The sequence below is a fragment of the Mustela nivalis genome (genome assembly GCF_964662115.1).
Source record: "Mustela nivalis genome assembly, chromosome: 11".
In the NCBI taxonomy this organism is placed as follows: domain Eukaryota; kingdom Metazoa; phylum Chordata; class Mammalia; order Carnivora; family Mustelidae; genus Mustela; species Mustela nivalis.
This window is the reverse complement of record NC_139030.1, coordinates 18,657,855-18,681,492: the sequence shown is the minus strand read 5'-3', so window position 1 is coordinate 18,681,492 and position 23,638 is coordinate 18,657,855. Positions and strand designations below refer to the sequence as shown.

Sequence of the window (23,638 nt, the reverse complement as noted above, 5' to 3'; positions counted from 1 at the left end):
AATAAGTATTAGGTCTTCAAACATTCAAGCTAATAGGTATCAAAATCTTTCTATAAATGTTTGAAGACCTAATACTTATAAGGTATCAAAATCTTTCTCATTTTTATGGGCCTCTAGGCCCAGAACTCAGTAAACCTAAGACTTCAGTACCCTCTCCTTTGAGCTCAGGTTCTGGTTCATAGGGTTATTCATCTTGTCTGTATAGTCTGGAGAACCAATCTATGACAGTTATGTATCTTTTTCAGCTCTTACTTAATGGGAAGTTCTTACTTTGAAGTCCATCTATCCATGCCTGGGCTGCACAGTAACCATGAATCCTTAAAGTCCTGCACAAAAATGCCCATATCTTAAATGTTTGTATTTTCCCAGGGTATTGGGTGTTTAACTTCCTCTGATCCTCAAAGTTTTCAAGAGCTACTGACCTAATGTGACTCTTCCTATTTGAATGCATGTTGTATTTGTCAGGAAAAGCCCTCGTAGTCAGAATATATTTTATTCCTCTTACATTGCATATAATTACATTTTATACCTTCAACAACATTAGCATAAATTTAAAAGGCATCATACAGTGGCAGCTTTGGAAAGGTTTGAATAGCAAAATTGAAATTCAGCTTCATAGTGGTTTTTTTTTTAAATCCTTTTGGCAGTCAAAGGAAATGCTTCCTTTAATGGAAAAAATGCAAATATTTAATCAAAACAACAAGCTTGAAATGATGAGGGTATTTATTTATGTTTTGGTCTCTTAACAACTGTTTTTCTGAGGTCATGGGAGTTAAGTGCGGTTTGCTTGTTAGAAGGCAATGAATGCATTTTCAGCAAATGTGGGCTCCTGAGACTATGTTCGTGTTGTGCGTTTAGTAAGTGCTCAATGGGTGCTAGTAAAGGAAGACGGAAGTCTGTTATAATTTATTCTAAGTGATTTAATTGACCGGGCTCGTGTTCCAGCCTACCTTCAATTCAAACATCCTGTATACAGCTCTTATGAGTCTTGCCATGACTTAATAAGAATGAAATTTTAAAATTAAACTGGAAAATAGAAATATATTACTTAGAAGTATAAAAATAAGTACATCATTTAAAGAAAAACACAGAAAAGTTGGAATGAATGAAAAATGACCTAGCTGTATCTCTCAAAATTTGAAAGAGATACAATGCAATAAACGATCTAAAACTAATTAAGAAAGCAATCCCACTTATAAGAGCAACCAAAAGAATATAACACTTGGGAATAAATCCAGCTAATGAAGTTTAAGAGTTGTATACCAAAAAATTATAATATGTTGAAAGAAAATTTAAAAAGATGTAAATAGAAAGACTTCTCACTTTCATGGGTCAGAAGACATAGCATTGTTAGGACGGTGATATTCCCCCAATTGATTTACAGGCTCAGTGCATTCCTTACAAAGTCTCAGCTGACTTTTTGCAGGAATTTATAAACTGATTCTAAAATTCATGTGGAAATACAAGATATATTCATATGAAAAACAATGAAAACCACTTAGGAAATGAAGACTGAAGTTAGAAGACTCACACTCCCAATTTCAAAGCTTATGACAAAGACTTCAATCCTTTTAAATTATTTTCTAGAACAAAGATTTTTTTCAAAGATTTTATTTATTTATTTGACACAGAGAGAGAGAGAGAGATCACAAGTAGGCAGAGAGGCAGGCGGAAAGAGAAGGGGAGGCAGGCTCCCCTCTGAGCAGAGAGCCTGATGCAGGGCTTGATCTCAGGACTCTGAGTCCAAGACCTGGGCTTAACCCTCTGAGCCACCCAGGTGCCCCTAGGACAAAATATTTTAAGGCCAAAAGGAGCCTTATAGATTACTGAGTTAATTTCCCTTTACATGTGAAAGGAGGAAAATAAAGAATGGAGAAATAATTTGTCTGAAGATACATAGATAGTTATTAACAGAATCAGATATACAAATCTAGTATTTGAATTTCTAAAATGTAACAAGACTTGCACAACCCAATAGAAACCATCTACACAGCAAAACAAAAGGTGTTACATAATTCAGGTTATTTGATCATTGTTACCTATCAGAATATCTGCATATGATCTTAACAACTTTTTTTTTTTTTTCCTGGATGAGACAAACATACTAAAACTATCAGGAAGAAAAAACGTGAAGAGAACCAAGAAATTACAGAAGTATGTTCTCACATACCACAGAGAATTTACTAAATTAAAGAAATATATAAAATTATTTTTGAAGGAAAGGCTTTTTAATCTCTGTGCTGTAATGATGTACATGGATATCAAAATTATTTAGTAACCCAAGTATTATCTTAATTTTGAAGTAAGGAGAACAAAACCTTTATGCTTTCCAAACTTATTCTGTAACTTACAATAATTGCTTTCACATTTTGACTTCACATGAAGGGAGTATAAATTATCTTTGAAAAGAAAGTTTGGATTTTCTCCATTGCATAGGCAGGTGATGGAAAATTAAATCCACTCCCCACCATGGCTGTTCTTAGTTTTTTGTGTTAATGTTTAAGACTCAGTGTTCTTGGAGTTTTATATTGATTCGAAAGTTTAAAAATCATCAAATTTTAGAGGAAATCGAAGGCTTATGAAGATTTGGTAGTGAATGTTTGCAAATTTGTAGTTAATAAGCTGCACACTTCTGAAAGGTGAATTTTGGGGGCTTGTGTGATACATTTTTACAATCTGAACAATCTTTAAAAATTGAGAGATTTTACACAAATATCTGAATTCTGGCTTCTCTTAAAAATTGAGAGGCTTGGGGTGCCTGGGTGGCTCAGTTGGTTAAGCATCTGACTATTGGTTTCAGCTCCGGTAGTGAACGCTGAGTCAGCTTCAGATTCTTTCTCTCTCTCTCCCTGCCCCTCCTTACTGTTTCTTTCCCTGTCTAAATTAAATAAATAAAATCTCAAAAAAAAAAAAAAGGGGGGGTTGTTGGATAAAGTAAACTCTCATTCCTGCATAGTAGTTTTGGCGCCGTTGAGTGCCAGCTGCCAGTATCAGGCCGAATGTGAACTTCTAGTCAGACACAGTTGCCCTGGGGCCAGCTTCCCACATTTGCATCAACTTCTTCACTTACTAGCCCTTTGGGTTTGCATAACTGTCTTTGGGATTGCATCACTTTTTCCTCTCCCCTCCCCATAAGGCACCTCACTGAATGCATGTGAACTTAGTGAAATAATATTAGAACTCACTGGCACCAGGGCCAGTTTCTATTTGTCTAAAAAGTCACATGAGGGTCAAGTTGAGTTTCTTAAAAGAGGAAATTAAGAATCTTTAGATAGAAACATTCTCAGCAGAGATGAAAATTCACTTATGAGATGGAAAGACTTCAAAATCACAATGGTTCATGGCCCTCTCAAGGGGCCACGATACTTAAATAGATACACAGTATATCTGTGGTATTAAAATTTCATAGGGAGAAGTAATCCGGAATAAAATTAAAGGTCACTGAAGGAAGGATATACAAAATAAAAGAAAAAGGTGGGAGAAACAGTGAAATAGAGGGAGAAGTCAGTCCTCAGAAGTGAGGCCAGTGTTTTCTTGTGATCTGTGGCTCCTTCATATGCAAAGAACCTCAAATAAATGAATAAAGAAAATAGTAATTCTGTCAAATTAGAGATCTGCCTTCAATCTCGCTGCACAGGAGGCCACCCAATCTGACTGCAAATGTTAGCAAGCATTTCTTTTAATCCTCAGCTTTGTTGAGATATGATTGACCTGTAACATTGTGTAAGTTTAAGATGTACAGTGTTATGGTTTGTACTTGTACGCATTATGAAATAATTACCATAACAGGGTTAGTTGACACCTTCATCACATCTTACAATTACCATTTTGTGTGTGTGTCTATGGTAAAAACATTAGCTATTCACTCTCTAGAAACTTTCAACTATACATTATTATTAACTATAATTACCATACTATACATTAGATCCCCAGAACTTATTGATCTTATAACTGGAAGTTTGTGCCCTTTGATCAATCTTTTCCCATTTCCCCCACCCTCTTGCCCTTGGCAACCACCTTTATACTCTGTATTTCTAGGAGTTCAGCTTTTTAGTTCTTGCCTCATTGCTGCAACTAGGAATTCAAGTACTATGTTGAATAAAAATGATGAGAGTGGATATCCTTTTCTTGTTCCCGATCTTAGAGAAAAACTCTGTTTTTCACCATTGAGTACAATGCTAGTTGTGGGTATTTCATATATTGCATTTACAATGTTGAGGTGCGTTCTCTCTAAACCCACTTTGTTGAAAGTTTTTATCGAGAATGGATGTTGTATTTTGTCAAAAGCTTTTTTTAAAAGCATCTACTGAGATAATCAGATCCCAAGTAGGCAGAGAGTCAGGAAAAGAAAAAGGGGAAAGCAGGCTCCCTGCTGGGCAGAGAGCCAGATGCGGGGCTCGATCTCAGGACCCTGAGATCATGACCTGAGCAGAAGGCAGAAACTTTAATCCATTGATCTACCTAGGCACCCCATACTTTATCTTGTTAATGTGATATATCACACTGATTAATTTTTGAGTATTGAAATACTCCTACATCCCTGGAATAAATCCTAGTTGATTGTGATAAATAATTTTTTGAATGTATTGTTGAATTCCATTTGCTTATATTTTGTTGAGGACTTTTTCATTTTTGTTCATCAAAGACATTGACTTTTATGTTTGGTTATTTGTAGTATCTTTGGTTTTGATAGCAAGGTAGTGCTGGCCTTGTGGAATGAATTTGGAAGCTTTCCTTCCTCTTCTATTTTTTGGAGTAGTTGAGAAGACTGAGTATTAGGTCTTCTTTAAGTGTTCATGGTGCAATTTACTGGTGAAGCCATGTAGTATCGGACTTTTGTTTATTGAAAGGGATTTTTGTTGTTGTTTTATCTTAATTACTGATTAAATTTTATTACTACTAATTGGTCTATTCAGGTTTCTTTCCAGATACTATTTTGGAAGATTGTATGTTTCTAAAAACTTATCCGTTTCTTCTAGGGTGTTCAATTTGTTGGTGTATAATTTTCCATAATATCCTTTTATAATCCTTTGTATTTCCCTGATAATTTGTTATTGTTTCTCCTTTGTTTTTAGTTTTTCATTTTATTTATTTGAGTCCTCTCTTTTTCTTGATGACTCTGTTAAGATTTTATTATTTATTTTTATCTTGAACCAGATCTTGGTTTCACTGATCTTTTCTCTTCCTCCTCCTCCCCCTCCTCTTCCTTCTCTTTTTTCTTTGTTTCATTTCTTTCTGCTCTAGTCTTTATTATTTCCTTCCTTCTACTACTTTTGGGTTTTGTTTATTCTTTTTTTGTTTTTTCCTAGCTCCTTTAAATATAAAGTTATGTTGTTTATTTGAAGTATTTCTTGCTTCTTCATGTAGGCCTGTATTGCTATATACTTCCCTCCTGGGACTGCTTTTGCTGCATCCCGAAGGTCTTAGACCTTGTGTTTTCATTTTCATTCATCTCCATGTATTTTTTTGTTTCCTTTTTGATTTCTTGGTTAACCCACTCATTGCTTAGTAGCATAGTGTTCAGCCTCCATGTATTCGTGTCCTTTCTGGATTTTTTCTTGTAATTGATTTCTACTTTCAAACCACTGTGGTTGGAAAAAGCTTGATATGATTTTAATCTTTCCTAAATTTATTGAGACTTGTTTTTTGGCCTAACATGCGATCTTTCCTGGAAAATGTTGCAAATGCCTTTGTAAAGAATGTATATTCTGCTGTTTTAGGATGGAATGTCATGTATATATCTGTTGGGTCCATCTGGTCTAAGGTGTCATTCAAAGCCACTATTTCCTTGCATTCAGCTTTGTGTTTCTGAGTTCAGCTTTTTTAGAATCCATGTGTAAGTAGGCTCATGCAATATTTATCTTTTTCTGTTTGACCTATTTTACTTAGCATAATGCCATTGAGGTCTCTCTGTGTCATAAATGACAGAATTTCCTTCTTTTTATGGTTTAATAATATTCCATTGTCTCTGTGTGTGTGTGTGTTTATTTTCTTTATCCACTCATTTGTCAATAGACATTTCGGTTGTTTCTGTGTCTTGGCTATTGTGAATAATGCTGCAAAGAAAACAAGGAGTGTAGGTATCCCTTTGAGATACTGATTTGATTTCATTCAGATATATATTCAGAAGTGTGATTGCTGCATTTTATGGTAGAAAATCCAAGGAAAAACAGGTTTTATCATTGCTGACCTGAATATAAAGTACTATAGTGTAACCATTTTTGGAGAGTGTTTTGATACTGCCTGGTAAATTGAACATGTTGCATAAGCTCTGACCCAATGAGTTCTCTGTATGAGAGAAAAATTTTCCTGCTTTTGTTCAGAAAAATGTATGCGCAAGGATGTTCATAGAAGTATCATTTGTAATGTGGATGGCAAAATGCTGAAAACAGCCAAAGGCCTATTTTTGGGGAATTGGGTAACTGTTGTAAGTCAATTTAATGTGATTATTAAAATGTTTAAAATGAATGAGAACTCTTTTATATTCATAGATAAATCTTGATGCCATAATATTAAGTGACTAAAAAGTAGTGACTAAGTAGAGAAAACAGGATACCATATATGTAACATTAAAAAGGCACATTAGGGGCACTTGGGTGGCTCAGTGGGTTAAAGCCTCTGCCTTCAGCTCAGGTCATGAGCTCAGGGTCCTGAGATCGAGCCCCACATCGGGCTCTCTGCTCAGTGGGGAGCCTGCTTCCTCCTCTCTCTCTGCCTGCCTCTCTGCCTGCTTGTGATCTCTGTCTGTCAAATAAATAAAATCCTAAAAAAAAAAAAAAAAAAGGCACATTAAACGACACTGTTTATTATTCTTAGTACCTATATACATAGTAAAAGTATAATTCATTCACAGCAGTAGTGGCTTTCTCACTACAAAGTAATGGCTAATGGAGGTATAATTGTATAGGTAAAGCTTTATTTCTTAAGACAAGAAAAGATTAAGGCCAATATGGCAAAAGGTTAACTTTGTTAAATATGGGTGTTAGGTACATGAATGTTTTTGTTACTTTATGGACGTTTGGCACGTTTACAAATTTAAATTAAAAATAAAACATTTTAAAACACTATAGGGATATAGACATTTCCTCAATCTGGTAGTTCTTAGTTACAAAGAAACCAGACAGTCTCATAATCACTGGAGAAAAAATTATAACTAATTCTACTGAAGTAAGGAATGAAGAGTTCCCACTATCAACTTGCTATCTTAGCCAATGCAATATGACCAGAGAAAGAAATAAGAATAATAAATATCGGAAACATAGAGCCAACTATGTTGCTATTTTCTACCTAGAAAAATCCAACAAAATAAAATAAGCACATTTAGAATTAGCAAAACTGTTCAGGATAATACCTAAACAGTTGAAACAGTGTCAAATTTTATTAACCAGTAGTATTTTTCCTATGGTTCCTATATCCAATTAGAAAATATAATCACAAAAAAAAGTATTTAGCTTCAAGTGCAACAAAAATAAATAAATATCTTAGATTTGAAGGAGGTATGCATAAGGGCTATTTAAAGAAATTTATAACACATTACCAAAGGACATGAACAATAACCCAAATCAATGGAGAGATATTGCTTAAATTGTCTTTTGCTATATAACAAACTACTCCAGTATTTGGTTACTTAACATAAAAATGACTTATTATTATTTTTTTTAATGATTTCACAAGTTGGCAATCCCTGTGTTTTTTCTGTTGTTCTCACCTGAGATCATTCATATGGCTGGGGTCATCTGAAAACTTGACTAGAGCTGGAGGGTCCAAGGTGGGTCCAGGGTGGCCTCACCCAGATCATCTTGCAGTTGATGGGCTAGGCACCTCAGTTGTCCTTCTCCAGTGGGCTAGACTGGCCTCCTTCATTTTGCTTTTGTATTGGTCAAAACAGTCATAAGCCCTTTCATATTCAAGAGCTGGAATGGACACCCCTCTAGACTAGAAGAACACCAAAGACACATTTCAAAGGGAGAAAGGACTTTCTGGGGTAGAAGAAACTTTTGGCCATTAATCAATCTACCACACATTTGCATCACTGAATAGTAAGACTCATAAATATAATGATCTAAATTTTTTCTTTAATAATCTATTCAGTTAAATACAATCCAATAAAAATCTATGCATTAATTTTTGTAGAAAATTATGAGATAATCCTATTTCCAAACAGAACAACAAGGGAAACTTGACCAACAAGTTTGGTACAAAGATTAGGCAAATGGATTTATTTTGTTTTGTTTTTTTTTAACAGAGAGTCAAGAAAAACAATCATGTATATTGAATTTGTTATTATGAAGGAGCATTTCAAATCAGTGTGGGAAACTTAAACACAGAATTAATGAATATCCTTCTTTAAAAAGATTTATCTATGTATTTGAGAGAGAGCATGAGCAGCGGGAGGAGGAAAGGGAGAGAAACTCTCCAGCAGACTCCCCCCTGGGCATGAACCCTGATGTGGGGCTCCATCTTAAGGTTCTGAGATCATGACCTGAGCCAAAATCAAGAGTTGGATGTCTGACCAACCGAGCCACCCAGGCATCACTGAGTATCCTTTTCAAAGACCAAGTTAAATCTGTGCTCTATATCATGGACAAAAGTATATTCAGATAGAACCATAAAAATATTAACGGAACATAATGGATTTTTTTTTTCAGTTTAGAAGGTATAATGGAAAAGGTTGATGCAACTGAACACAAATAAGTTATAACATTCTGTACAATGATGAACAAAGTGAAGAACCAAGAGGTAGACTGGGAGAACATATTTACAAGCCTGTTCATAAAGAATTAGCATTCAAAATGAATTACTAGTTCCTATCAGGCAATAAAAAAGCAATAGGAGAGGGAGAGTGGGCAGATAATTTAAGCAAGCTATACAGAGGAGACTAATTCAATTGACCAACAAACATAAAGATTCCCAACTTCACTAATAATCACACAATGTAAATTTAAAACATGAGATCAAAAGGTTTAAGATTAATTCTATTCAGGAGTGACAGCTATGTGGAAAATAGGTAGTCTCATCACAGCTAGTGATGGCATGCATTCTTAAAATATTCCCAAAAGTTATTAGGTAATTTCTATCAAAATTAAATAATTTTACACTTTAGTTCCACCTTTAGAAATCTGTACCTTATAGAGAAACTCAGGCACAAAAGATGCCTATGCAGTTCTAATGGAGGTACTATCTAGAATCAGAAATAACATCGCCTGTCTAAATTTCTGCTCATAAAGTTAATAAACAATTTATTGTTCATTTATTCTACAGAACAACATAAAACTGTAAAATATGAATTAGGCCCTTCTATATTGAATATATTAGGTGGAAAGTCACAGAGAGATAGATGTTGATCCCATTTATGTAGAAAGAAAAAAATCAATATTTGTATATTTCTGCAGGTAAACAAGTGGGAAAACTATCACAAATCATTATCTCTGGGGAGAGGAGTGAAAGGCTACAGTTTTCACATTACAGTGTATGTGCATTTTTTTTACTGCTTGTATCCCTTACAAAGAGGGTTGATGCATGTATTATGGTATAGTTTTTTAAAGGAATCTGAGTGAAAGATATTACTAACTTATAGATTTCATCAAGTTCTAGGAGGTTCCAGAGACAGTGACAAGGAAGCCAAGGGCTGTGGAAAGTTTCTCACAGGAGAAAGTGTTGAAGAAACTGGGCATATTGTGTTTGAATAAGAGAAAACTTATATTTCCTCCAGGGATCAGAGCTATGGCCAAGTGGATGAAAATTCAGGAAGCAGAGTAAAACTTTCTAACTTCACGATCCCCAAATGTGAGATGGGTTTCTAAAAAAGGCAGTAGGATCTTCTGTCAGTGGAAGAGGGAAGCAGAGATGGGGCTACGATGTGTTAGGATTATTTTAGAGGTAATGACTGTGTTGGTGGGGGTTGAAGAGGGGTTTGGCAGAAACCCTTTAAACCTTGGGTTCTGGGACTCCAAATGTCCTGAATAGAGGTTAACATAAAAATTATCATGCATGACCTAAGCTATGTGGCTGATGTGGTCCATGAAGTGTCTTAGATTATGTCCAGAACAGAGCCAAGGCTTTTAGCTAGATCATAATTTTCTGAGAAAATTCATAGAATTTCACTCTTAAGTGGATGCAGATAAGTTATGCCTTTTACATTTCAGATCTTTTAGTATCAAAGTGGGATTCAGAGACCAGAAGCATCAGCTTATTAGACATGCAGAATCTCAGACTTTACAGTAGACCTGTACTGAGGACTTAATCAGAATCTGCATTTTAATGACTCCACCAGATATCCCTATTCTTGAATCTGAGAAGCACTGATTTATCCAGCTATCTATAGAACTTCTTTTATTCCTGAGCCTTCAAAGCCCAAATAAAAGGAAACCATTCATTCCAAGGAAAGAAAAATCCTCAATAATTAGAAGTTTTGATTATCACTGTTCATAATCTGGGAGACAAGAAGGGACAAGAAGGGGGAAGCACAAGAAGGGAAGTATGGCCATATACGCTTACATAGGCATATGTGCATGGGTGTATGTGTCATACATACACATTGCGTGTGTGCATGCACACGCACGCACACACACCCTTAACCTCGCTGTCTCGAGCCATCAGTGTAAGGGAGTGCTCATCAACTGTTTTACTTCTGCAAGGCATTTCAGCCCGCTTCCCCACAAGGGAACAGCACTCTCAATTCAATTAAACATTGAACAGAAACAAGATAAACATCTTTGAGACTTTTTCATACATTTCATCTTGACAGCTATTATTACTTAGGACACCTTTAATGTCATATTCTACATCTTACGGTTTATTATGAGTTCTTTCCATTGGTTTTAGCATATGAATAGTTATTTCAATCTTGATTTACTAGGCTTTGAGCATTTTTTTCCTTGCATCAGGATTGTTTGGGACATACGGGTTGTGGAAGGAGATTACCATAAAAGAAGAGGAAAAAAAAACCCTTAAAGAGAAAAAAGCTTCCAGGTAGCTGGAAATATTCTAATTACCATGTAAAGTCTTAGCAAAAACGTATGGCCGTCTGACTTTTTTTTTATTATATCCATTTCCTGGATTGCTTTGGCTTTTCAGTTGTATACTAAAGCATTTAATGGAAAATAATGAATTCAGCAGTGTAGGGGGACATCACAATTAAACCTTGCATTGGATCATTTCAAAACATTGTTTTTCATAAACAGTTTCCTTAACAAGTCATGTTGCTTTCGGTGGGCTTTGCAGAGTTTAGAGCACATTCTGCCCAACTGGCCCCAGATGGAAAATGTGCTCTTCAAATTGGATGTTTTTTTAAGTGTAGCTCTCCACAGCCTTCTGAAAGGAAAAAAAAAAAAAAAGCTTGAACAGAATGCATTTAGTAGCATGGTCTATAATTCCCCCAGCATCCCACGTATTTGGATGTTTTTGCTTCTGGCTGTGGAATTTTTCTAATTTAATTAACTCATTAGCGTTAGCAGATGACACAGTGTGAAAATTCTTTTCCCTAGTCACTTATTTAAATATTCCTCCAGTCCTCTGGGGTTATGTGCACACTTTATTTATTTTTAAAAGTTATTTATTTATCCGTTTCATTTTTATACTGAGTTTCCCCTTAGGAGTTCATTCATGGGCAACATACGGGCATTTCATGTAATGAAATAGAAATGTTTTTTAACACGATAAATGGAGAGGAGGTAGAGAAGGGAACTAAACAGGGGGAACAGCTTTACTAAGAAGAACTGGGAGGAAAGGAACAGATGGTTGGAGAAGAGCAGCCAGAGCTGAAATGCTTATCCTGGTCCAAAACCCTGCCATTCTGTCTCTTAGCTTTCAGTTGATACACTGTAAAAAATGTAGCAATAGTTTCTGTCTGGAAATCAGCTGGAAATACTTGAATGGCAAAGAAGGCAAGTTTTGCAGAAATTATTCCTGCCAGAAGTGAGTCTTCTTTGTGCCAGAAATATTCATTCATTCAGATTTTTTTACCCTTTTACCGTATAAATCTTCCATCCCTCCTTAAAAGTTGAGGCTATGTGCTTTACATCCTTATTTCTTCTTCTTCTCTTTCTTAGGGCTGAACATGAGGTCTGGGACCAAAATAGATATTGGACAAATATTATTGAATTCCGAGTGAAAAAGATTCAATTGAGTTATAACTAACAGTTGTTGAGTATCTACTTAGTACTTTATTTTTTATTATTTTATTTTATTTTTTAAAGATTTTATTTATTTATTATTTGAGAGAGAGAGAGAGAGTGAGCGAGCATGAACAGGGAGGAGAGGAAGAAGCAGGCTCCCTGTAAGCGAGGAGCCCCATGCAGGGCTCGCAGGGCTCGAAGGACCCTGAGATCATGACCTGAGCTGAAAGCAGAAGCTTAACTGACTGAGCCACCCAGGTGCCCTCTACTCAGAGCCATTCCCTTAATGTAATTGCTGCTCTTAGTATTTTAATTTTATCTATGGGAAAACTGAGACCAAGCAACGTTACACAAATTGCTCAAGTTTACAGACATCACTTATGGCCCCAGAAATTTTCAGTTGGAGAACTTGAACTCAGGACTATCCAGGATACTGCTTCCCAGAAGGATGTAGACATGGCATAGTCAGGATGGATGGAACCTCCAGCCACCACGATGGAGCTTCTTTGTGTCCCAGCTGGGAGAAAATCACCCCCTGAGTTTCTGTAGCAAATACATATTTCAGGTAATGGAAAGGGGTTGACCTGAATTGTATGTGTTGAAAGGCTAAACTTTATGGTATGTGAATTATCACTCAAAAACATATTTAAAGAGGAAGGGTTGGACATGGATTAAATTTTGGCTGCTTTCGAGGTCTGAAGAGCTTACCCTGCCCTCCACTCCCAAGGGACTTAATTCAGATTAGCGTCAGTGCTTTACCTGTTGGAGTTTGCTGAGCTGCGTGCTGAGCAACAGCGGAGATTCCCAGACTCTGCCTGCCCAGGAGTCTCCTCGTTCCTGTGCTGGTGGCAGCCATTTATGTCACGAAACCCCGAGGCAGTAATTTCTAGGGTTCCTTTCTGGCATTTCCACTCTCAGCTCTATGTTCCTGAGTAACTTCTAGGGTGAGAAGTTTATAAACATGAGCTCATGAAATCATTCTTTAAAACCAATTTTCATCATCATGCAAGATTTTCCTCCACTTCAAAGTAAAAAGCGGCTGTTACACCCTGCAGAGAGTGTTTCCAGCTACTAATTTATCTGGCAAGGATGGGCCGCATTTGGGAAATCTGTTCGCATGCAATCTTTTAAATCAGTTTCAGGGTGCTGTTAGGGTTTGAATAGACATTTTGTTTTTGTAAGTCTTATTGTTCGGTATTTTTTTTTTTTTTTATTCTCCTGTCCAGGGTGGAGAGAGTGATTTTCTGTTCAGAGTGTGTGTGCACACACATAAGCAGTCACATACATGTTCATACACACCGACACATGTGTGCAACCCACACCCACTTATATACACGTGTGAGAACTTCATGAATAGATGTATCGATAGCAGAAAACTTTTGAGCCAGCAACTCTTCTAAAAAGAAGCTGCTGTGTGTATGTATTTAAAGTATAAGAAAAGCCAACATCTTTCCTTTTTGTGGACTCAAATACATCCAGATGAAAAGACTTCAGTACAAACCTGACAGGAGTTTCAAACATTCTATTTGGTAGCGATAAGCAAATCTTAAGAGATTCACAGTTTCCTCTCTTTCCCCCCCTGCTCTTTCCGTGTAGAAACGAGAGCAAGATACTCTTCGAGGACCATGGGGAAAAGAACGGGAGTGGGTCTTGGAACATTTTTCCACTTTTCCAGATTTTCTTCCACTTTTGTCCTTGGTGAGGGAGGTTCTCTCCTTCATTCTCTGAATGAGTTTCTACGATTCTGTTTGTGCATTAGTTTGGAATCTAGATATGTTGTTTCTCTATAGTCAACATTAGTTTTTGCACGAAGTCAAAGGCCAGTTTAAGCAGGATGATTAGTGGGCTGGACAGAACAAGCATTCAGAGGGAGATGGTGATCCAAATTGTTTGTATCTGATATTCTTCTTCGAGGTTAGCGTTTTTGGATTAGTTGTGGTGCCTAAAGAAAGACAGTTGGGTCTGTCAGCCCCTATGTGTTCCTGGGCCCTTGAGGAAGGGAAAGAGACCAGGAAAGGGGACATATCTTCACCCTTTCAAGCTGGCGCTGCATGTTGGAGCCTTTTGGGGAGCTTAAAGTCTATGCCAATTGATTGATTTGAGCTCCGTGACTCCCCAGGGACTCCAGTAGATGGCAAAGTTTGCCATGTGCTTCAACCAGTGGTTACTGACCCAGGCTGCTATCGCCTGGCTCTGGTGCCAGGGGGCCCTGTCTCTAGAGATTCCAGGGTTCTGGGAGGGCCTGTGGGCATTGGTCCGTTTTATAAGGTCTCCAGGTGATTCTAGGACAACCAGGGTGGAGATCTATGAACTACCTCGTCGGGGACAAGAGCCTTGCTGCCCTCTTCTTCTGTCTTTGGCACGTTCAATTTTGAAATCATTTTTTGTAGGATTTATACCACATAGGATGCTAGGTACTGCCAGGGGTGGTGTCGATGAGTTTGACCCGATTTCTGTTCTCTGGTTGTGTTTGAGGCTGCAAACAATCCTAGTTTGCATAGCTCATTGCTTCACAAAGCTGACTAAAAAAAATATCTTGACTCATACATTGTCTCATTGCAGCCTCACAGGAGCCTGGTGAACAGATTGGCAAACGTAAACTCACAGAAGTTAGGGAACATCCTCAAGTTTCCGTGGCAAAGAGGGCTGAGAGCTCAATCTTCTAATGCCTTTGGTTCTACCTTTTTTCTCCATTTCTTCAGGCACTACCATTAACATTTCAGAGCAGAGGTGGGGAGTGGGGGAATCAGAGACGCAGGAATTGCTGTGGAGAGAAGTTCTCAGGATCTATGTGAGTGTATGTGAGAGTGTGAGTAAGTGTGTCTGCATGTGTGTGGCTACATGCTTGTGAGGAAATACACCTTTGAGGTTTTTTTAATGGTGTTGTTTAGGTATAGTCCCTTGAAAATTATGCAGTCTGTTAATAAAGCCTGGCAGGATAAAGAAATCACTGATGTCTTTAGGAATACTAAAGGGTCTGCTTACCCTTGAAAAGCCATTACTATCTGTGAGGAAAATTAAAGAGAGTTTATGAAGGTCCACACAGATCCTACAGATACCAAGAAATGGTATTTTCATCAGTTAGAGAGAGATGTACACGAGAGGAGGGGGAGACGGGGTATCGAGGTCCATCAGTCAAAAAAAGATGCTTCATATCCTGTCTTCCTTCAACCCTTTGACCATTTTCCTCCCCTTGCAAGAGTGGGAGAGGCTTCCTACCCATCACGTGGAGGCAGATGTGTGTTCTTTACGACATAGAGTTGTTAGAAGCCGTAGAGAAGGCGTGAACAGTACTCAGTTATGGTCCTTTATAAGTTAAGGCATGTCCTAAGCACAATTTTTAAGTTGGTAATAGTTTTAAAATCAAGATAAAATGTTTTTTTTGAGGCCTGAGTATGTCTGTGTTTTTGACTAATAAAGTAATTTCAGGTTTATGTGTAGAGAAGTTCTTTGCTTTAGCCATATTATATTGTCACTGGCTTTTTATGTGTTCACAAAGATGGCTGTAAACATTCATTTATTCATTTATTCACGTGAACAAGTGCTCATTGAGTGTCTATCCTGTTGCTATGCACAGGCATTATACTACATAGGAGAACTTAAGATATTGTCCCTGTTCTCCAAGAACTTCATGTCTGGTAGAATTTCTAATTCAACACTATTGCCCAGAAGGCTCACAGAAAGGAGACCAGGAGTTGCCCAAGGAAGGATGGCGGCCTGTCCAGGGATATCTCTATGGGGTGTGAATCTATTATTGTCAAGCCTGGGAAAGAGAAACCACTCTAGATATTCAAGCTGAGAGAGAATTAATGCAAGGAATTTTTTAATGAAACTGTTGGAAAAGCAGGAGGAGCAAAAGGCCTAAGTGGGCGGTATTCAAAGTCTTGGAAGCTGCTACCTCCTGTTTTTATACTGTGCTTGATTTAGGAATCAGAAGTTACTAGATCATACAGTCACCTGCTGTTGATGCTGCTGCTCTGCAGCTAGAAGGGCTTTTCCCTTGCTGTTACCTTCTCATCTCTCACTGCCTCCTATTGGCAGAACCCAAGTTGGCCAACCGACTGAGAAATCTTGATAATGTTTGTACATCTAGACCTACAATAAAGAGAACAGTGTAACAAGGGAAGGTAGGGATGGGTGGGAGGAAGTGATGGCATGAAATCCAACAGCGAATTAACCAGCAGAAGGGGATAGGGTCTGGAAGTAGCCATTGACATCTAGAGTTTTCTGTCAGGTTTTAGACTTAGAAACTTACAGTTAGTTAGAAAACTTATTAGTTTAACTTATTATTAGTACCTGGAGCTGTGATCAGACTTTGAATTCTGACTGAAATTAATTCATATAGATGGAAACATATCCCCTAAAAATTCATGTTGGAGCCCTAGCCCCAAAAGGACTATATTTGGAGTTAGGGCCTTTTAGGTGGAGGTGATTAGTTAAATGAAGTCTTAAGAGTGGGGGCCTCATTCAACAGGATTGATGCCCATATAAGAACAAGAAAAGAAAAGAAAGAGGCACCAGAAGTATGTGTGCAAAGGAAAAGGTCATGTGAGGACACAGAAGGTGGCCAAATGCAAGCAAAGGAGAGACGTCTCACCGGAAACCAACACTGTTGCCACCTTGATCTTGAATTTCCGGTTTCCAGAACTGTAAGAAAAATCCATGTTTATTGTTGAAGCCGCCGAGTCTGTGATATTCTGTTATGGCAGCACAAGCTGAGTAATATACTAAGCAAATACATAAATGATGAATGTAAAGAGTCAGATACTGAATTGCAAATTTGTACTAAAAAATACAACTTTTCAAAAGATTGCCTCCTTATATTTGCTGGTCAATACAGTCTTCCTCTATAAGTGAAATGACTTGGGAATCAAATAAAATTGGAAGATTGATTTATGGCGGTGGTCTCTTATCAGGGGCTTTTGTTTGATGGTATAAATGACCAGTGAAATACCAAAGTGTCTGGGATCTGGCATGCTCATGTCCCTTCTAGACTTGCAGTCCTTTCTGGGTATGTGTAAATGTGGGCACTCTTCACTTGACAATGCTGGAAGTGGAATCTGTCAGCCTTTCTGACTTTTCCTTTGTGGACTCCTCCCCTTTTCATATCGACACATCTTGGTTGCCATTTTGTTTCTTGCATGATATTGTGTGGTCTTGCATTGATCCTTTTGGATATCTTTACTTTGATCCTTTCCATGATTGCTTTATGGTATAATTCATGATTTTTCCAGTTCTTGGGATGGGGTAGTACATACATTTAGGGTGGTAACTGGCCAGGACACATGGCTTCAGCGGTGCTACTTGTTGCCATTGACCATGTCCTTCTGATTGGCCAATCCCTGTGTCTTATCAGTTGCTGATGTTTTGAAGGTCAATCTCTGCCTATATAACTGGCACTATAAAGTATGAAAAGCATGAAAAGAAACTGACTGGATTAAACCATTCAGTCAGCCTTCCACATAGCAAACTAGGCTGTTTGAAAACTTTTGAAAAGATCCCTGTTTCCCAAAATGACGGTCTCATCAGCCTATTATGGAGCATAAAATCGCCTCACTAGCATTGCTTATGAAAGAGTTTAATCATACTTACCAGAAAGGATGATAAATATATCTGATATTTAAAGCTTACCTACTATGTGCCAGGTAGTGGGAAAGTTCTTTAAATGGATCATCTCAGGGACACCAGGGTGGCTCAGTTGGTTAAGCTACTAACTTCAGCTCAGGTCATAATCCCAGGGTCCTGGGATTGTCGGGCTCCTTGCTCGGCAGGGAGCCTCTGCGACCCTCTCTGCCTGCTTGTGTGTACTCTCTCTCTCTCTCTCTCTGGCAAATAAATAAAATCTTTAAAAAAAGGATCGTCTCATTAATCATCACAATAGCCCCACTATGAAGCAGGACCTATTATTAATGCCATTTTGTAGATGAATCAGTTGAAACCTATAGAGATTAAATTGTTTAATGTTTTGAGCTAGTAAGGGTAACCAAACCTTAAGATTAAGTGTTATGCTCAGAATAAACAAGTTACCTTGTCCTACAAGACACTTGTGTGATGTAATTGCTGCTTATGGCTGAGAACTTTTCTCACACATTGTTTTCCCAGCTTCTTTGTTCCTAAAAAACTGGTTCCCTCTTCTGGGGGGCACACAAACCTCTTTCTGGCTTTTTCCCAGCAGAAAGATTGGTCCCTCTATCTGGAATGCTTTTTACCCATATTTTTTTATTATTATTTATTTATTTATTTATTTATTTATTTATTTGACAGAGAGAGATCACAAGTAGGCAGAGAGGCAGGCAGAGAGAGAGGAAGGGAAGCAGGCTCCCTGCTGAGCAGAGAGCCTGACGCGGGACTCGATCCCAGGACCCTGAGATCATGACCTGAGCCGAAGGCAGCGGCTTAACCCACTGAGCCACCCAGGCGCCCCTTTACCCATATTTTTATGACTGGCTTCTATTTTTACCATTCTGTCTAAAGGGTTCTCCCTTTCTACATGCTTGACACTCCTTAATACCACCTCCTGAAGATTATTTCCTTCATAAGCAGATACCTCCCATGGTTTGGAATGTTTGTTTGCTTAGTTATTTCCTACATCTTCCGTGAAGTCCCATGAAGACAGGAATCTAGTCTCCCTTATACATGGCTATGTTACTAACACCTAAGTACTGAGTCCTTCATATATTAGGTACTTAATAAATACATGCTACATGCCAAAGGATCATCTATTGAGACCTGTCAAATGCCAGGGATCTTTGGGATGTGACTTAGGAAGGCGAGGAATATATTAACAAGAAAAGACAATGAGAAAATGAGTGGGGTATGTTTTTGATGGAGGGAGAAATCTCAGGGCCTGAGTCGTCCCTCTAGCTGGAGCCATCATTACCGAGAATATTCTGAGCTCGAAGTGAGGGCACACAGTATGCACACAATGTGTGTATCTCCTGAGATGAGGCAGGGGCAGCAAAGTGGGTGGGAACAGCTGAAAATAGGAAAGGCAAGCCCTTACAACAAATTTCATGGAACTAATAGTTTGGCTGATACTAATAGCATGCAACTAGCTTTGTTCTGGAAAATGCTGCCAAGAGTTTGTTTTTAACTCCTAGATTGTACCAACCAGCAAATAAGAACTTCCTGTATTTAAGCTGTGCAAGGTGATGATAGTGGTTAATAATTAAGTCCCTAAGGACTCCCATGAAACATGGGAGAGAAAGAAGTCTTCGGCCAGTGGTGTGACCAGGAAGCTCCTGTGAAGGAGGTAGGACCTGCGCCAGGCCCTGGAGAAGAGAGAATTAGACCTGATGGAGATGAGGGGTGTGATCCAAGCGTGGTTTCAGGAAGATGCCTCACACATTCAGGGACTGGAAAAGGCTACTTGGCAGGAAATAGACATTGAGCATAATGTTGAAAAATTTGGTTTTATATCCTGAATTCAGGATGGACTCCCAGGAGATTCTGAGTGGATGGGTAATGAATTGAATTTGGTGTTCCTAAAAGCAAGAAGTGGCAGATGAAGGAGAGAGCCTAGGGCTGGGAAGGGAGTTCATCGGTTTCCTACCACTGACCATCATTTGGGCCTGTCTGGGGTATCATTGTCCCTGCCCTCCTCCTGGTGGGGGGAACAAGGAGTAGGAAGCCATATGCAGGGGGCTGTGAGGTCAGATTCTGCTATATCCCTATTAGATTTAGAGTCATATTTCTTTTCAATTTTATCAAAAGCTGATTGGTAGAGTGTGTTATTAAGTTCAACTTTACTTTGATAGCAGGACAATGGCTATGTGTTTTGTGTGGATTATGAGGCACTTCTCTACCTCCAGGTGCCTCCTGAATCATCAAAGATGTATTAGATTAGGTTAGCTTAGTATTTAAGGTTAACTGGTTTTTAATGTAATCTGTGCATAATTATAACTGACATGTAAGTTGTAGTTTATTGTCTTTAAATCATTGTACATCTACATGTTTTTTGCAGGTTAGAAAGGTGAGTTTCAGAGAAGCTGAATGACTTGTCCAAGGTTACTTGGAAAACGGGTGGGAAAGTATGGACTAGAACCTGTTTCTTTTACTTCAGGCCATTTATATCTTCATGAAGACTAGAAGCTAGTGCTTGACACACACAATATATTCCTACTAACCAAGACACGTAGTCATTCTAGAGCTAACCATCACAGTGGAGTACAGGGATTAACTATATCTGATCTGATAAAATGCCATGGGTGTTCATATACTCATTGATGATGACATGGCCTCCACCATTTGTGGAATCCACCTGTCCTAGAGGGCATGTATCTTATACGTCCCCCACATCTGTTTTACTTACCTATTTTCCAATGAAATATTGGCAGTGATGTTCAGGTTTCCGTTTCCTCTCCTCGTGCCTTGGGCTCAGCCACTCTTGGTTGTGGAGACTGGTTTTGTCAGTCTGAGCTCATGGAATTTGCAGACAGCATCTATGTGCACAGTAACAGAACGATTCTGGCTGGTAGAGGGAGGACGAGTGTGGAGCAAGCGTGGCATGAAACAGATTGTTTGCTTTTTTCCACAGTCTGCTGATTCAACCTGCAAACCCATTCCCCAACTCCATTAGCAAGACCTATAAAAACACAGGGGCCTCCGCAAAGATGACTCTGACATTCGCAACCCGGAGAGGTCTTTTGAGTTGAGAGAGCCCTGTTTTGTACTTATGGTTCGGGTCTGGATATTTTGGCTGCCACACTTGTTTCTAGTTAGCTAAAAACAAGGGTCTCAACACTTTTCACTCGGATGGTAAAACACATGCTCACTTTTTACAGTGACCCTGGAAACAGAAGGGGAATTCTTATAAATCACAAAGGAAAATAAATAACTTCACCCATGGAGGGAAAGAGACAGCTTGAGAAAAGGGACTTTGGAAAAAGGTTGTCTCTAGACAGCAGTCTTGTGGTAAGTACTAAATATTCATTTACCACTCTATATGTTTTGGCTTAAAATGCATTATTCTTTGACTGTTATTTCCTGAACTCTGCGCTTTTGAAACCTCTATTCCAGTTACCCCATTAGCCATATCCCCTGGGATTTGCTTTCATTTATTTTTTACAAAGTCAAAAGCCAGCAAATTATTGGAATGTTTGTATAGTGTACTTAATAGGCAAATGTCATAATCTGTCAACATTATATGTAATTACATTAATTCCAGCTGAAGTAGACTTTAACCTATACAAAAACACTACTGTAAAGCTGACATTCAATGCCAAGCCTATATATAGTTGTTCCATCCCCCATTTATCTTCATCTAAGTTGAATAAGGATCAGAGCTTCTAATATTGAAGAGTGAAGCATCCCTGAGACCCTAGGTATGTACCACAGTTCAATTGTTGATAAGCTTTCTTTTTAAGAGTGTGAATGCTGATGAGTGTCATTCTTAACAACCTGGTTGTGTTTGCTTCTGTGCATGAGAATCTGGTTAGTCCAAGAAAGAGACTAAGTCACTGATTCCAGAACGTTGGCTGCTCTCTGAGCTCCGATGTGTGCATCCCCTTGTCTCTTCCCTAATGCATATGAACAGAGCAAGAAACCAAGGGAGTCACCTCTTTCTCTTTTGCTCATTGACTGAAATGAAGATTTAGCTCAGCTCCTTCTTTTGCTTGTCGCGGGAGGATGTGCTTTATTCGTTTGTGTGCTCCCAGCATATGGCTGGGAGTCTGGGTCAGAATAGGTATCCAATCAAATATTTGTTGACTGGATTTGTCAGTTGCGTTTTTCCCACCCTGCTGCTATAGGTCTGGTTCTGCCAGTGTAGAGACAAGTTAGTTACCCCATAACAGCTGAGGCTTAGGGTCACAAAGTGTTCCTGGATGTGAGTTTCCGGGAACAGAGAAAAGGATTACGTTGAACTTTTGTGTCTAGTGCCTCTCTTGTTTTTAGATTCAATTTCTGTGTCTGTGTGGGCTGTGCACTGACCAGCCTACCTTCAGAGGCTAAGAACATTTATAGCATTTTAGATTCTCCTCCCAAAGGATGTGCCTGCCCTCTTCTCATCCCTTAGGTCTTTCTATCTCCGGTCGAATGTGAAATAGCATGTGTGTGTGTGTGTGGGTGTGTGTGTGTGTGTATTTATACATCTATTCCCTGAAGATAGTTTCTGGGGAAACAGGATAAAAAGACAATTTCTAAGCCTCTCCTTTGCCAAAAAAACCCCACCACTTTTTACCTAACCTGTTAATAGGGTCCGTCATATACCTCAACAGAGGACAGAGATGCTCATATGTTATAATATGAGCAGCACAGAAAAGGTTTTCTTTTAAAAAGGCTTTTTTTTTTTTTTTTTTAAATGAGAGAGAGAGAGCTCACGTGGGTGAGGGGAGGAAGAGAGGAAGAGGGATAAGTAGACTCCGAGCTAAGCACAGAGCCTGATGTGGGGCTTGATTCCCTAGCCCTGAGATCACAACCAAAGCCGAAATCAAGAGTCAGATCCCTAACTCAGTGAGCCACCCGGGAGCCCTACAGGAAATGTTCCCTTCACCCCCGTATATCCTCCCTGATTAGCCCCTAAAGTCCTGGATTCTGCCTTCCACGCCAGAGTATAGGCGAAGATGCTATCAGTGCAATCAAGCTAAGCTGTTGTCTTTCGTGGGAGCACTCATTAATAAAAGGTCTTGGATCTTTCCCAAAGGTCAAGCCACCGAGCAAAATTTTGTTGAGGGAATTGGTAAACAATAAGATACAGGGCATGGAGAGCTGGGATGCAGGGCTGGGCTGGGGCGGGGAGTGGAGAGGCAGTGAATTGGACATCTGAAAATCAGAGAAAGAGGAAAGAGCCTTAATGAAACCATTGTCCTTATTTAAATTTTGCTCGGGGACAGGCCCGACTGAGAGCATAATCAAAGCCTGTGGTAGCAGCAATATAAGCTGAAAACCCAAAGCTTGGGTTCCCCTTTGGCACGTGAGTAAAGCTTGGGTTCCCCTTTGGCACGTGAGTCTTGTGGGGCCTGCAGATCCGTTTTCTGACTTCAGCATGAGAGAACAGGGAAAGTCAGAAACCGTTGCTTGGCACAACCTGAGAAACTTCATGCTATTCAATGTCCCCAAATGATGCTTAAGGAGAGTTTTTACACTAGTGAAGTATCTTCCGTGCTTCCTGGAGGTAGATTAAGTGTTACGGCTGCATGGGTATAATTGGGAAGATCCTGAAAGACTGTTGTCTCTATGAGTAGGTGGCCTGAGGAATGGGAGGTCTTAAATGACACTCCATATTACACAGCTAAGGCCACATCACTATAAACTAGCCTTCTCTTTTAGAGTTATGTTCTTTCTTCATAAAAGATGCTGAGGCAGTGACAGCAAAGGTACTCATTTTGAGCCGGTGTTTTGAGAGTGATACCCACTGAGAGTCCCTTGAGTGAATTCTCTTGTGGCCATCAGGAAGAGAGGTAGACAAGGATGAGGTCAAAGCTGACTGGCCTGTTAAAGGACTTGAAACAAAGACATCAGCCTCCTCTTTGGCTCCCTGCTGCATTCACACAAATAACTGGGAGAGAAACACAAGGTGATAA

The 23,638-nt window shown here is 38.8% G+C and overlaps 1 protein-coding gene across 8 annotated transcripts in view; it reads left to right on the top strand.

The window, feature by feature from the left end:
• The window catches only part of NCKAP5 (NCK associated protein 5), a 964,712-nt gene that overhangs the window by 111,705 nt on the left and 829,369 nt on the right, over window positions 1–23,638 (top strand). For 6 of the 8 annotated variants that reach the window (XM_082689272.1, XM_082689269.1, XM_082689270.1 and 3 more), the window contains exon 2: window positions 20,900–21,029. In XM_082689272.1, the coding sequence (XP_082545398.1) occupies window positions 20,961–21,029 (69 nt within the window). In that variant the 5' untranslated portion in view covers window positions 20,900–20,960. Of the gene's footprint in view, window positions 1–20,899; window positions 21,030–23,638 lie in introns of those variants that run through there. The other 2 variants (XM_082689277.1, XM_082689274.1) reach the window with 2 other exon arrangements.